Raw genomic sequence first — 13,203 nt, 5'->3', positions numbered from 1 at the left:
ACAAATAAAAAAATGACACTGAACTTCCTCATTGAGAAACGTGAGGGTAATAGAGAAATATAACTTTTTTTATACATTTTTAAAGTAATAAAGGATTATGAAATACTGTCCAAAATATTAGAAGCATAAAAAATATTTTTTCATTCCCGCAAAAAAGGTGATTCCATTGGCCTCGCCCCTAATACGTCACGATTCATGTTTATTTGTTCCTGCCACAATTCTACACAAATTTCAATAAATTTGTGTAGAATAATATCACGAATCTTGACGTCACAACAACCAAGCCAAACACGTCGCGTTTTTCTTCAAACGTATTTTTATTGATTTTTTTTTACATTTATGTATAAAAACATTCACCCAAAATATTTATATTGATTGATACTTAAAATACAATTAATTATTCTAAATCCATTTCATATATTTTTATTTGTATTCGTAGTATGTGATATTTCTCTATTCCATGGTAACTCACGTTACATTTTACTCCACAATTGAGTCTTTTTCGACTACATAATGTAAAAAAATATTTTGACTAATAATAATGTTTGGATAATTTATATAGCGCCATTTTTGTGAAAATCACCCCAAGGGCGCTGTTAGGGACTGTATGTAAATAAGGGCCGAATCCTTTATTGATATAAATTTATTATTCATTATACTTTCTATTTATTCTAAACACCATTTTTTTTATCTGCACCCAGTGATGGTTAGAGAACAGCGTTGGTATCCCAATTATAGAGTAACTGGATCATTTTTATTACATGGAAGGTAAGGTGATCAGTCCTACTCTTCAGGTGCCCGTCCAGGAGCAATAAAACATTGCATGGTAGAACAACCTGTAAAACCAACATTTCACGTCCACCAGGAATCGACCCCGGGACCTCAATGGTAGGCGAACATACCAACCCTTATGCTGCGAGGTGGACTTTTTTCCACTGGAATTTATTTTTCAGGATTTTTACCTGAAAATATATTCGAAAAAACCTGTCCAGTTCTATTTCACATTCAAAACTGTATTCTTCATCCGACTGGATACGGAATGCACATCTATCTAATGTTTAATATATTTAAATGTATGTATGTATTACGAATATTGAAAGAAGAAATATTTTCAAATAAAATAAAAACCGATTTTGTTGGCACTTATAATTTTAATGTTTCTTTTTTTGGTACATTTCTGTGAATCATTTTTGTTTTCTACGAGTAGTTGTCGATAATATATAATTTTAGCATTTTTAGTGGCTTTGTTACGGGTACTAAAATATTTTAATAATTGTGAACCTACACCGTTATTTTTTAATAATATTTATGTACCTACATATAGCGTTCTCAGAAATGTTAATCATATTTTTTTTCAATATTAGGGTACTATTTTTTGGCACTAGACCTGCCTTCATATTTCTTTTAAATATTTTATGAATAACCTAACTTAATTCAAATCAATATCCCTTAATCTACCCTAAATGTTTTTTAATTTTATTTTCATGATTAACACAGTTTTTCTGTACTAGACAAAATACTGTCTGTATATTGTTAATACATATTTATTATTTATTCATTCATAATAAAGATACATATTACAAAATAAAATTTGAAAAACCTATCCCTAACTCTATGAAGTCAAGAGCCCTGTGTTGAGTTGGGACACAACATGATGGAAAGTGGAAGCATTAAAGAATACTAAAAATAAAAATTATTTCATAAACATCTGGACAGCTCGCTAAATTGTATATAAATCTATGCAATGTCTCGCAGCAGTCTCTTGCAATGATCTCTTCCCGTACACAAAATTCAAACTTGTACACTTCTCCTGAAAATGGCTTTCTTTTTGGAGAACTTGATATTATGTTTATCCAGGATATTGAATATTCTTGGGGCCATAAAAGAAAAATTTCTCTAAGCGAAAGTCGTATGAATTACAGGAAAACTGCGTACGAGCATTCTGCTGGGATCTCCTCTTGTAACCACATGACCAAAAATGTGTCGAGGACTCTTTAAAAAAAAAATTGTGTAATGTCCAGTACCTTCATAAATTGAAACAATGTCTCAGATGGAAAAGTGAAGACATTTTCTTATTGTCAATAAAAAAAAATTGACTGCATAAATAAAACAAAAATGGAATTTTACTAACATGTAATTACATACTTTAAAGTAATAAAAAACAATAAACTTAAATAATTCAAAAAAATATCTACTTTATTTTTTTTGTACGCATTTCAATATCGTGTACGTTCATAGAGAGAAAGTTTCCATAAAGTCGAATCCAGCAATATAAAACTCCAATGGCACAATAAACTGAAGTCAGCATCAACGGAAGAAACTGGTAAATCTTGTGGAATTTCAGGACATAGTGAATCACATTGTCGTAAAGACACAGCGGTATTAGGGACATGAGATAGAATGTCTCTAAACCATTCAGCATCGGTAGTCTTTTCATTCCACCCGGTGCGGGCTTCTTGCAGGCGTAGAGACTTGGCAGCTGGCTGAAGGATATTCCAGAGTGCAGGAGCAGTAAGCAAATCTTAATTGGGAGCAGATTACTCTCAAACAGCAAGGGAAAAAGAGAATAGTGGCCTAGCGTAGAAAGAATTAAGAACACGCGACAGTCATAAGGGTCTAATGCTGCTAAAATACTGTAAAAAAAATAAATAGGTAACATTAATCATATTATTTACGAGGATTGATTGATATGCTTCACCCCTGACCAGTCGAGCTGAAGTGCATGCATTATGTAGCCTAATATGCCTATGTGTAAAGTACCAAGCGACAAGTTGAAACCTGCAACAGCTCAGTTACAAAAGGCCAAAGACCACTGCGAAATGCTATTATACAAGGCTTTAGTGGCAATGACTACTTTTCAAGAAGCTGGGTTTGAATTGGTGGAACACCCCCCATATTCACCTGCTCTAGCCCCCCCCCCCAGTGAACCCACACGGGAGGTGGTATCTTACATCTTCAAGTTAGTGCAGGACATTGGTAAAATAAACCAAAGTAGGACTTAAAATGGCGAACACTCTTCTAATGGAACGGAAGTTCTGTTTATTGACATACCCATCAAGTTGGAAGTGCACCTCATCACCGAAGATGATTATTTTTTTGGAAAAATCACTGTCAACTTGTTGATGCTGCATTATCCAATTGAAAAATGTTCGGCGCTGCGCATGGTCTGTTGGCTTTATATATTGGATCGATTGAATATTGTAAGCGTATGTGTGAAGGTCTTTAATCAAAATTCGTTACAAAGAGCATCTGGAGACGTTGACAATGATGACGAAAGTTCTTGTACGCTTTCTCTAACTGCCGCAATGTTTTCAAGCGATCGACCCGTACGAGGATGACCACCCGCTTTGACATACTGAAAGAAGCCGCAGAAGAAACAGTTTCAAATTTATTAATTAACTTCTCCACGGCAGCTAGAGATGTGTATTATGATGTCCGAACTGTCTGTAAGGGTTCTCACCGTTTTAGTAATGAATTTTCACAATTTCTATGCATTGCTCGAGTAAAAAACGCTGCATGAATTAACCTCAAACTCTGCTGATGACAACTGCAAAATATCCGCGTCATCCGCGTTCCATGTTTGACACAGCGAAAGTTATTCATAATTCAAGTAGGTTTTGAGACACCCAATACTAGTGAGCTATATAAATGTTGGAGCATCGATGGAAGAAGTGAAAGGAAACATAAGGCATGAAAACTTTTTCTCATCCAATTCAACATAGGTCAGGTGTAAACCGTATCAATCAACACACATATATTTAAGCATTAACAATACCCACAGGTTATTAATTGCAATAAAAGTATGTTTAGAGCTGGTGGTTGTCGCATCCTTTAAAACCGTGCATGTTATAAAATATTTTTGTGGATTATTACTGTGGTTAATCATGGTGAAGGTGATGGTGTAATTTAATATTTACATGTTAATGTGGTGAGAATCCCGATAAAGAGGTGGGTACGTCTCGAAACCCATAGACATAAAAAAGTCAGCAAGAGGTTATTTAGTAATGTTTACTAGCATCAGTTAAAATATAGTTGAGCAAAAAAATCTATTGGTATTTGAAGCATTACTAGTTGTGTTAGGGCTGAATTCAATCTCCTAATCCTGAGTCTATTACACAACAACGGTACCACAACCTGTATAATATATTAATATAACAGAAATCATGACATGAACTATTAAAATAAGGGAAAAAGTACTAACCTTAATGGAATCAGAATAATCAATATTGCCTTCTCATGAACATGCCAACCAAACATAAATGCACTTGCAGCACAAATCGTTACACACCTAGAAAAAGAAGCATAACTCTTGAAGTAAAAAGTGAACAAAAATCATATTGAGCTGATTCTAAACAAAAATATGAAACTTATTATTCATAGACGGCGCTTTTATCATTTTTTATTGAAAAATGCAATTTTTATGTTTATTTTCAATGGAAATTTTACAAAACTTGGTTTGCGGAAACTTTACTATATTGATTGTAACAAATACCATAACAATATAATTTAGGTCCTTTTCACAAAATGGTGTACCTACAAAACAAAAAATAGCGCATCTTATTTTTTGTAAATATATTAATTAATATAATATGGTATTGTAAATACGATGAACATAAAATTAATTTTTGACATAGTTCGAGTCTATTAACAAAATTTCAACTGAACATCCTCATTAATGATTTAAATGTAAACAATATGAGTTCAGTATGACTGGCACGAATCTGGATCAAGAAGTATTCAAATTTACTTAATTAGTATTTTTAATTTTTAATAATAATTTTTACTATTTATATTTTTCTATTATTATTTTGTATTTGTTTTGATTATTTTGTATATTGTTTTAATATATTAATAAATGTTTTTGATTTATATATAGAAGAGTCCCGACTTAACACGGAATTAAGTAACTTAAGTCGGGACATAAAAAAAATATAATTGTGCTCTGTGATAAAATTGTGTATTTTGTGCATTAAGTAAATAAATAAATAAATTTTCAAACCAAGTGGCAACCATTGATGTTTGTATGTCTTAACTGCCACTTAGCAACCGGGAGTGGTTGCATAATTATGTCTTTTTTTCCGTATGAGGCATAAATTTAAACGGACTTTGTTTGGCCAAAATGTCATAAATTTGCAGTTGCGTTATTGTTTTACCAAAATGGTGATACTATATTTCAATTCCTACCTTATAAAATGAATTGGCCTTCTTTTTTTATCTGCTCCTAAATTCCAAAGCTTTATTAAAGCTGGAATCATTGCCAAGAAAGTTAAATAAAATGTCACTGGTGGTGATATGGAAGGCAATACAGTATGGTTATACTCCTGTACTAAACCACCTGTCATCGACCCCGCTGTTGTTTTAATTTCATAACCAAATCTTGATACTGAAAAAACAGGTACTTATTATTATTTGATTTTGGCACCACAACAGGCAAAGAGACTCAATTACGGTGGTAATCGCAACGCATAGCAATGAAGGCTTGAGAAAAATCACATTCTAATTATTGTGATCTCACCAGGAATCGAACCTGAAACCCTCTATGCATGAGACGAGAGTCTTAGCCGATATACCACAGGGGGAGCCAATTACAGATAAAGCTAAATCATTATTAGTAGGTATTTCATGTCTACTTTACCAGGAATCAAACCTGGAATCTCAGGCATGGTGGGCATACACGCTAACTACTAGACCATAGAGTGGGCTAATCTCTACTCCATTTCCTAATTCTGGATTTTTGCTGTAATTTTTTGAGAGAACCTATGGACTTGAAAAGTCCAGAGTTCTATTTCACACACAGAACTGTATTTTTTATTCCATCTGGACATGGAGAAATTCCGATTATATTGACAAACAAATCAACCGTGTTCGGGACAAAGGTTTCAAACAACAATTCTGGAAAAAGCGGTTTCATTATTCCAAGTGAGTTTTAAACCAATTCTAGCAAAAAGATTTACGTCAATAGACGTTTGCAGTTCAAACCCTTTTGCTAGAATGTGTGTGTTAAGCCAAGGCAATGGATTTAAAACACATTTGAAATAATCAAAACCCCTTCTTCCAGAATTGTGGTTTGATGCCTTTGTCCTGAACACAGTCGATATAATACTGTAGGGTAATTACTACAACTAAGTAACTTCAAAATCAGCATTTTTGGGTTAACCACTAAAAACACATGTTTGCATCATCCTTCATGAATGCTACAAATAGACAAGTTGTGCATTCAAATCATCATAATTGTTTTAGTAACTACCCCACGATATAATTTCAGTACATAATATACTCTCATATCTGTCAAAAAGATTATGTTTAGGAAAGCCAAGAGATAAGATACCATGTATTGTCGATATCTAATTATGATAATGACCATTTCTTTTCTTTTTTATTTCAATATAGTTCATTTATAATCAAATAGTTAAACAGTCTTACGTAAAATAGAAGCTGCCTTATCTGCTATATTATAAAGTGCCCAAAAATTAGGTGCCCAATATGCGTGACTTAATCCTCTCTTGAATGGGAAAAGACGTGTTATTATCTGCAAAATGAATATCATGAAATAAGTTCAGAAGCCAATTATTTTTATACAGTAAATGCTTTTGATTGATCTAATCTTAATACGCCACCCGTTTATAGAGTCACCTATATGGACAAAAACCATTCTATGATTATCAATCACGAAGTCAGAGTTTGCAGCAATGCAACGGGCCATAAGTACTCAGGTCTGCAAACCAAAACCGTCCATTAAACGTTTGACCAAAAACCAAACCAAAATGTTTTAATGCTTTTGTTCTATGCAATAGTACAAAAGGGAGTCTCTTTAAGCGGGTAGCAAATTATTGCTCTGAGGCAAAGATTATTTTTTCTATAAAGGGATATATCTTGCAGTAAACCTGCTTGCATAGTACAGGTTTGAACAATACAACTCAGTGTGAAAGCACTACAATTTAATATGAATGAAGGTTTTATAAATATAAATAAAAAATTCGCAGCAGATTAACTAAGTAGTATACAGCAGATTAACTAAGTAGTATGTATAATAATATTATTCATCACTGGGTATTTAAGAAAACACATTTACATAGTAAATATAAATAGTATAATATAATGCATCTTGTTTTTCCATGTTAGTTTTCATTGCACCTATCTACATAGGTATACCCATTCCAAGATAGATGCAAGTAGTGCGATGTGTGTGGCGGGGTATAGGTAGGGCACCGCACCCATAGGCAATACAGCAAGAGGTGACAGAAAAGTGAACCACTATCACTCGCTTAATTATTTTTATATTTGTTCAAATGACAAAAGATCACCCCTCACGTTTTCATTTAATTAGTATTTACACTTTTAATGACTTATATACATTATATTTTGATTGGTATTAATCAAATTATTTATTTTAATCTTGGAACAATTAAATTGAACTTGAATTACTCTTATTGTGTTATATTATTGGGGACTTAATAAGTTCTAGCTGTTTTTTATTCAACATCTCTCAGCTTCAATTGGCACGGCACCCAATTTCCTTGCTTTTGAATCATTACTAATACTTTGAAACGTTTGGCAACTGTTGTGTGATCAACTTCTAATGATTCTGCAAGTTTATTATGCATTTCCCATAGGTCTTCATCGAGTAATGTTTCCAATTCTTCGTCTTCATGGTTTTTCAATCAAAATCATTATTGTTTAAGTGTCGAAACCAATCTCTGCATGTTGTTTCCATCAGAGCATAGTTGCTGTAAGTCCCCACAAGAATTCTATGCGCTTCAGATGCAGATTTAAAAAAAAAGTAATGCGGTAAAATTCCCCGCAAGTATTTTGGCATGAAATTCAAAATGTTAAACGCTATGAAAAAAAATGTCGTTTACATTTCAGCAGAAGGACATATACTGTCATTTCAAACCTAATGGTCGAGCTTCACGTTGTTGGCTGTGGTATTGCTCGATGTTGAAAGGCTAATATAATAACACCATCCGTCGAGAAACAGCGAGATCTTATTCAAGTCCCTATTCAATGTACATTTATTGACATTAATTTACAACCTATATTTGTGTTTGTGGCAAAACTGCAACCTATGTTTACAAATTTTTTATTATGTAATTTATCACCAACAAAATTGAACTGTAATATTTATAAGCATTTTGTCCCTTTGCAAGAAGCCCTCTGGGCATTTGATGTATTAAAATAAAATAAAATAACAAATTGCATTGCTTTCCAATACCTTCTAAATAAAAAGACAATAAATCTTTTACATACCTGCGGAATGTGTTTAAAAAACGGTCCAAACGAGCAGAAACAAACTGATAAAACCACTGCTCCGAGTTTAATCAAATTTTTCAATGAAAATGAATACCAGGCAACATTGATAGAATCTCTGGATGACACAGTAAAGCAGTATGATCGGAATAGATACACAATATACGCTGGTGCAATGTACAGATAGATGTGTTTCATGTTCAACAGTATGGCAAACCAGAAAGCTGAACGTAAATGATTATTCTGAAAAAAAAGTTCAATAGGTAAATATTTCATTCAAAACCACTAGAATGGTTGTAAACCTTTGAATTCCTATCATAAAACAGTCTCTAGGGCCCATCGATATCGCAACATAGCAAACAACACCAACTAATCTTCATCTACAATGTATTATACTTTGGCCTCTCAGTTATCCGGATTACTGGAAATCACTAATAAACAACATCAACCAGCAGTCACTTGTCTCCAATTCACGGTCAAAATTATCGAGCTACCCGCTTGTTAGCTGCCTGTATAAAAATGCCAGATTATTGACAGGGTCGGAGAAGTGAAGTGCTGGACTATAGAGGGAGTACTGTAATAATATATATTATATAATAATATCTAGAAAACATTTAAATAACTGTATATCTATGTATTTTGTAAAACTCTGTATTTCGTACAAAAGTAATGCTTTTTGTTTTAATATTTGATTGAAGAACACCATTATAATGTTTTATGTTCATAAGTATATTAATTTCTGTTCATAGGAACGTGTTTATGTATACAAATAAATAAATAAACGAGACACATTGAAATAAAACTATTATAGAAACATGGTTATCACTTTGTAACTATTTTTCTGCATGACTACAACTAAATAAGTTTTGAAAAATTATAATGTTATTTTTTTTTGGTCCCAACAGATTATCTTTTTCTGGGTTATTGTGCTGTGTGTCATTTGCACTAGTTGCCATGTGTCTTTATTTGTCTTTGCTACATAGTTTTATTTATTTTTTGTTCAGTTTCTCGTACATATGTTTGTTCGTATAATTGTTGTAATTGGCTTAGGCCATACATATAATAAATAAATAAATGTGTCATTCCCACTCTTTGCCGTGTGTCATTTGCACTCTTTTCAGATTGCATTGCAGTGTCCATCATGTGTTGCAGTCAACCGATGTGTTGCAGACATTACTATATGCAGCATGCTAATCTGAAATATTTTTTATGACAGAGTCGACACTTTAAAGTAATTTATTACTGGGTATGGTTTAAATCACACCTTATCATCTCTGTTTATATTATCGGTATATTTGTAAATCTCCATCTCTTTTACTCATCAAGATCGGTGACTCTTCGGTATACATAAAATTAAAAATAAACAATTGACGTTCACAAACTTATTCATTTTAATCATGTCAACTAACATTTTGATAAAAAAGATAATTAAATTAAATTAGCACTGTGTACCTTCATTGCCTCCCCAATGGAGAGATGCATGATTCCAAATAATATTCCATTGTATTGAAAATGTATGTGATCAACCATGATCAAACCAGCATTGCCAAATATCAATACAAATGTAAGGATTTTTGATTTTGTGTCTCCAAAAGCATTGCAGCATCTAGAATTTAATAGTAGTGAATAAAACATTTTTAAAAACCATTAATATATATGTATACACTAGATGCAGCACTAAGCACCCGTCTTGTGTTCCATTCAACTTGGGTTCAGGAACTCAACTTGTAATCAGTAAATGTGAAGCAGCGTAAAAAGGTGTGACATACAACTATGAATTCACAGTAAACTGGCATATACAGTTAGTCCTTTTTTCTCTATTATGCGTTTTGCACAGCAATGTTGATGCGACAACGCTAATTTTTAAGAGCATACTTTCAAACTATCATCTCTATTTAATTATACCTCAGTGCTAAAAACACATAAAAATATAATTTCACAGGTATTTTTTATTGTTTAAAAAGCTTGTTAAAAAAATATGATCATAAGGTTTCAAGATTCAAAATAAAAATAAATAAATAAGGGTGCTTTTTTGATTATTTATATGTATTAAACTTAATTATCTAAAAACAATCTGGAAATATAAAAAAATAGGCAAGGCTGAGACGAGCATGTAGGATTTAGTAGTTGGGTGTTTGGTTGGAGTTCCTACCCCAGTTAGAGATTGACAGAGAAGACACGAGGTTGCTGTTTGATGTTTATTTATTACATGGTGAATAAATAATGAATTATGTCGGACGAGTGTTACGTCGATAAGGAGTTGAAGAAACTGCACCTGAACTACATGCTGGAGCTGTGTGATGTCGTCGAGCTGGTAAGACGTGAACTAAACTGACTGACTGATTGACTGATGTTGGCTGCGTCCTGTGGTCTCTTTATAGACGATGTTCCTTTGTAGTTCATTTCTTCATGGTAGGGACGGTGTGAATGTACTGTAGAACGATGCCCTCCGATTTCATGTGAAATATGTCATCGACTATGGACTATGGACCCACAGCACCCCCCTTCCAGTGAGGTGATCTCACGATACATGAAGTTTTTCTCTTGATAACCTGTTGAAGATTGCTTCCTTTTTTGTAGGACACTTTTTCATCTATCCTGTCTGCCTGCCCATACGGATAAACAGCATAATTGTTTATTTTTTATTACCTTTGAAGTGTTATATCGATTTAGTTATTTTAGCCGATTCAAGACAATTGAAAATGTATTTGGCAAAATCATTCCTACTCAAATCTGTATTTTTTTTTTATTTATTTAGGAAAAACAACAGTCGTTATATACAAATATAAAATATAAAAAATAGTACATACTTAAGTTTTACCAGTTACTTAAGTTTTTCACAAATATGATGAGAGAACATGATACACAATAAAGAGAAAAAATAATATAATATATAAGACAGGAGAAAAAAAGAGCATGTAAGAAAGTTAAGGGATGAAGAAATACAGTGGAGGAGAGGGATATTCATAATATAGTTGACCGATTCAAAATATTAATATGATAATAACATGAATGTAACTAAACGAACATAAACATATTACTCACTGACTAATGTTTCATTTTACAGTGTTTCAAAAGTTTTTTTTTTAAGTCACAAAATTTTATTTATTATATACCACTTACTCAGCAATAAAACAAAAAAGATTTGGAAACAATAATAACGATGCTTTTTTACACCACAACAAGCCAATAGGCCCAATAACAGTGATGAATTACAGCACAAAACCCGTAGGTTCGAGAAAAAAATAATTTAATTTTTTAATTCTCGCCGAGAATTGAACCTGGAACTTTTCATGTGTGAGTCGAATTTCTTAGCTATTACACCACAGAGGCTGCCAAATTACAGCATTATAAAAAACAATACATAATCATTTTTTAAATACTTAACTGATATGCACAATGTTTCAATAAATTATTGATTTTTTTCTTTTTTTTAATGTGTAAAATAATCTCATTCCTTCATTAATTTACCTCAAACAATAGTAGCTATTAACTCATATAAAAGTTTGAAAAATACTATTTTATATTCAATAGTGCAATAACATTAACATTAACATTCGATCATGTAATAGTATGGTATATTATACTAACTTTTTGACTCCCAAGGCGAATACAAAGTCAGAGAAAATGACTGATAATCTTTGAAACAATACGGTCCTTTCAGATTTGTAATTCAAGTTTGAGATCTTCAACATTTCTGGATCGAACCATTTTGCAATATGAGAAAGTCCATACTCGAACCAAGCAAAAAGTGGCGGGTAATCCAAAGTCCATTCCGATGTGTTTTCATAATACCAAGAGCTTATAGGCAAGGAATGTGTTATAGCAAGCCAGTTTCTGTGAACTTCAAAATCTGTGGAATGACTGGAATACAAATCGCACGTTAGAATTCAGAGAAATGAGGTTGAAGGGTATATCTAAATTAATTATAAAAGTAGGCACTCACTAAGCTGGAATAAGTAATAGTTTAATACATGTTATGATAAATATTATTGCTAAATACATTTCCATAAACCCTGTGGCCTATTGGCCACATCAGTCAAACGATAAGCCGGTATTGGATCACTTTTGACATTAGCTGACATTTCTATCAGCTGTTCACGTTTACAGATTTCTTCTCTGTCAAAGCACCATAAGGCATAATAACCTTAAAAATTTCTCTAGTTCTCTAGATGTGCTCTAGATCTTTTGTAAAATGTTGTAGGTTGTATCTATGGGTACAATCAATAATATTGGACACCTGTCAGTTTTACAAAGTTTTGATTTTATAGAGAATAAAAACGCACCTTTTAGTCAAAAGAACTTACAATTTTTATTGTATTCTATTTATACTGGTGTAAATTTGCATCGAAACTATTACCTTTATTCATAATTCAAAGAATATTGTTTTTACACAAGTTTTTTGTACAAGTATTGTATATATTTGTTAAAAGGTCATACTTACTCTTCAAAATGGCAATTTTGCACCGAGCTCTCTTCACATGGTTCATATTACTGATGTTTTTGATACTGCTATGCCTCCGACTTGAATCCAAAACACATTGGACATGGTTCATTGTTTTCATACCCATGTGGATATTTGATTGGATCCTCTTAATGTACGTGATATTTCACATGATCTCCCACTGCAGAAATGGAATAGAAAGGTTTCGAGGCACTATAAACAAAAATGTTTGGTACATTACAACAATTGGATTAAAAATGTCAGCACAAATCATTATCTGTATCAAACTTGAGTATCCCAGAGTAAATCTCCCAATATACGTGGTGATGAGCCCAATTTGGATACTTTTGATCATCATAGTAGTTCATGTGTTTTTGAAACTTAAGAAAAATGACAATCGGTACTAGCGTTTGTAAATAAACTGTGATTAAGTACTTTAAGAACATTAATTTGTGAATAGTTATTAAAAATGGCTGGAGACGTTTTCTTAACCTTCAAGAGGTTGATATTGT

General features: G+C 32.5%; 2 protein-coding genes across 2 annotated transcripts; one reads left to right on the top strand and one right to left on the bottom strand.

Moving 5' to 3' along the window:
• Nucleotides 1–2,118: 2,118 nt before the first annotated feature.
• xit (ALG6/ALG8 family glucosyltransferase xit) lies at nucleotides 2,119–12,323 on the bottom strand. Its single transcript, XM_088225711.1, has 8 exons — nucleotides 12,194–12,323; nucleotides 11,839–12,111; nucleotides 9,700–9,853; nucleotides 8,248–8,490; nucleotides 6,424–6,529; nucleotides 5,185–5,383; nucleotides 4,202–4,288; nucleotides 2,119–2,633 (listed from the first exon to the last, which is right to left on the bottom strand). Exons 1-8 carry the CDS (start codon nucleotides 12,256–12,258, stop codon nucleotides 2,192–2,194), a joined length of 1,569 nt encoding a protein of 522 aa, XP_088081837.1. The 5' UTR covers nucleotides 12,259–12,323; the 3' UTR covers nucleotides 2,119–2,191.
• Nucleotides 12,324–12,699: 376 nt separating this feature from the next.
• On the top strand, nucleotides 12,700–13,098 carry LOC148282011 (transmembrane protein 60). The gene has a single exon (XM_088225713.1). It carries the CDS (start codon nucleotides 12,700–12,702, stop codon nucleotides 13,096–13,098), a length of 399 nt encoding a protein of 132 aa, XP_088081839.1.
• Nucleotides 13,099–13,203: the final 105 nt, after the last annotated feature.

The sequence above is a fragment of the Micrasema longulum genome, unplaced genomic scaffold (assembly GCF_059751315.1).
Source record: "Micrasema longulum isolate JH-2025_06_02 unplaced genomic scaffold, ASM5975131v1 h1tg000383l, whole genome shotgun sequence".
Classification (NCBI taxonomy): domain Eukaryota; kingdom Metazoa; phylum Arthropoda; class Insecta; order Trichoptera; family Brachycentridae; genus Micrasema; species Micrasema longulum.
The sequence above is the reverse complement of the archived record's forward strand: the minus strand, read 5'-3'. Positions and strand labels throughout refer to the sequence as shown.

Coding starts and splice junctions, on each gene's coding strand:
- xit (XM_088225711.1), bottom strand. CDS start 12,258: ATGGAAATGTATTTAGCAATAATATTTATCATAACATGTATTAAACTA. Junction 5,384..6,423: donor TAAGGCAGCTTCTATTTTAC/GTAAGACTGTTT, acceptor CTGTTTTTTCAG/TATCAAGATTTGGTTATGAA. Junction 4,289..5,184: donor AGGCCAATTCATTTTATAAG/GTAGGAATTGAA, acceptor TTCTTTTTCTAG/GTGTGTAACGATTTGTGCTG.
- LOC148282011 (XM_088225713.1), top strand. CDS start 12,700: ATGGCAATTTTGCACCGAGCTCTCTTCACATGGTTCATATTACTGATG.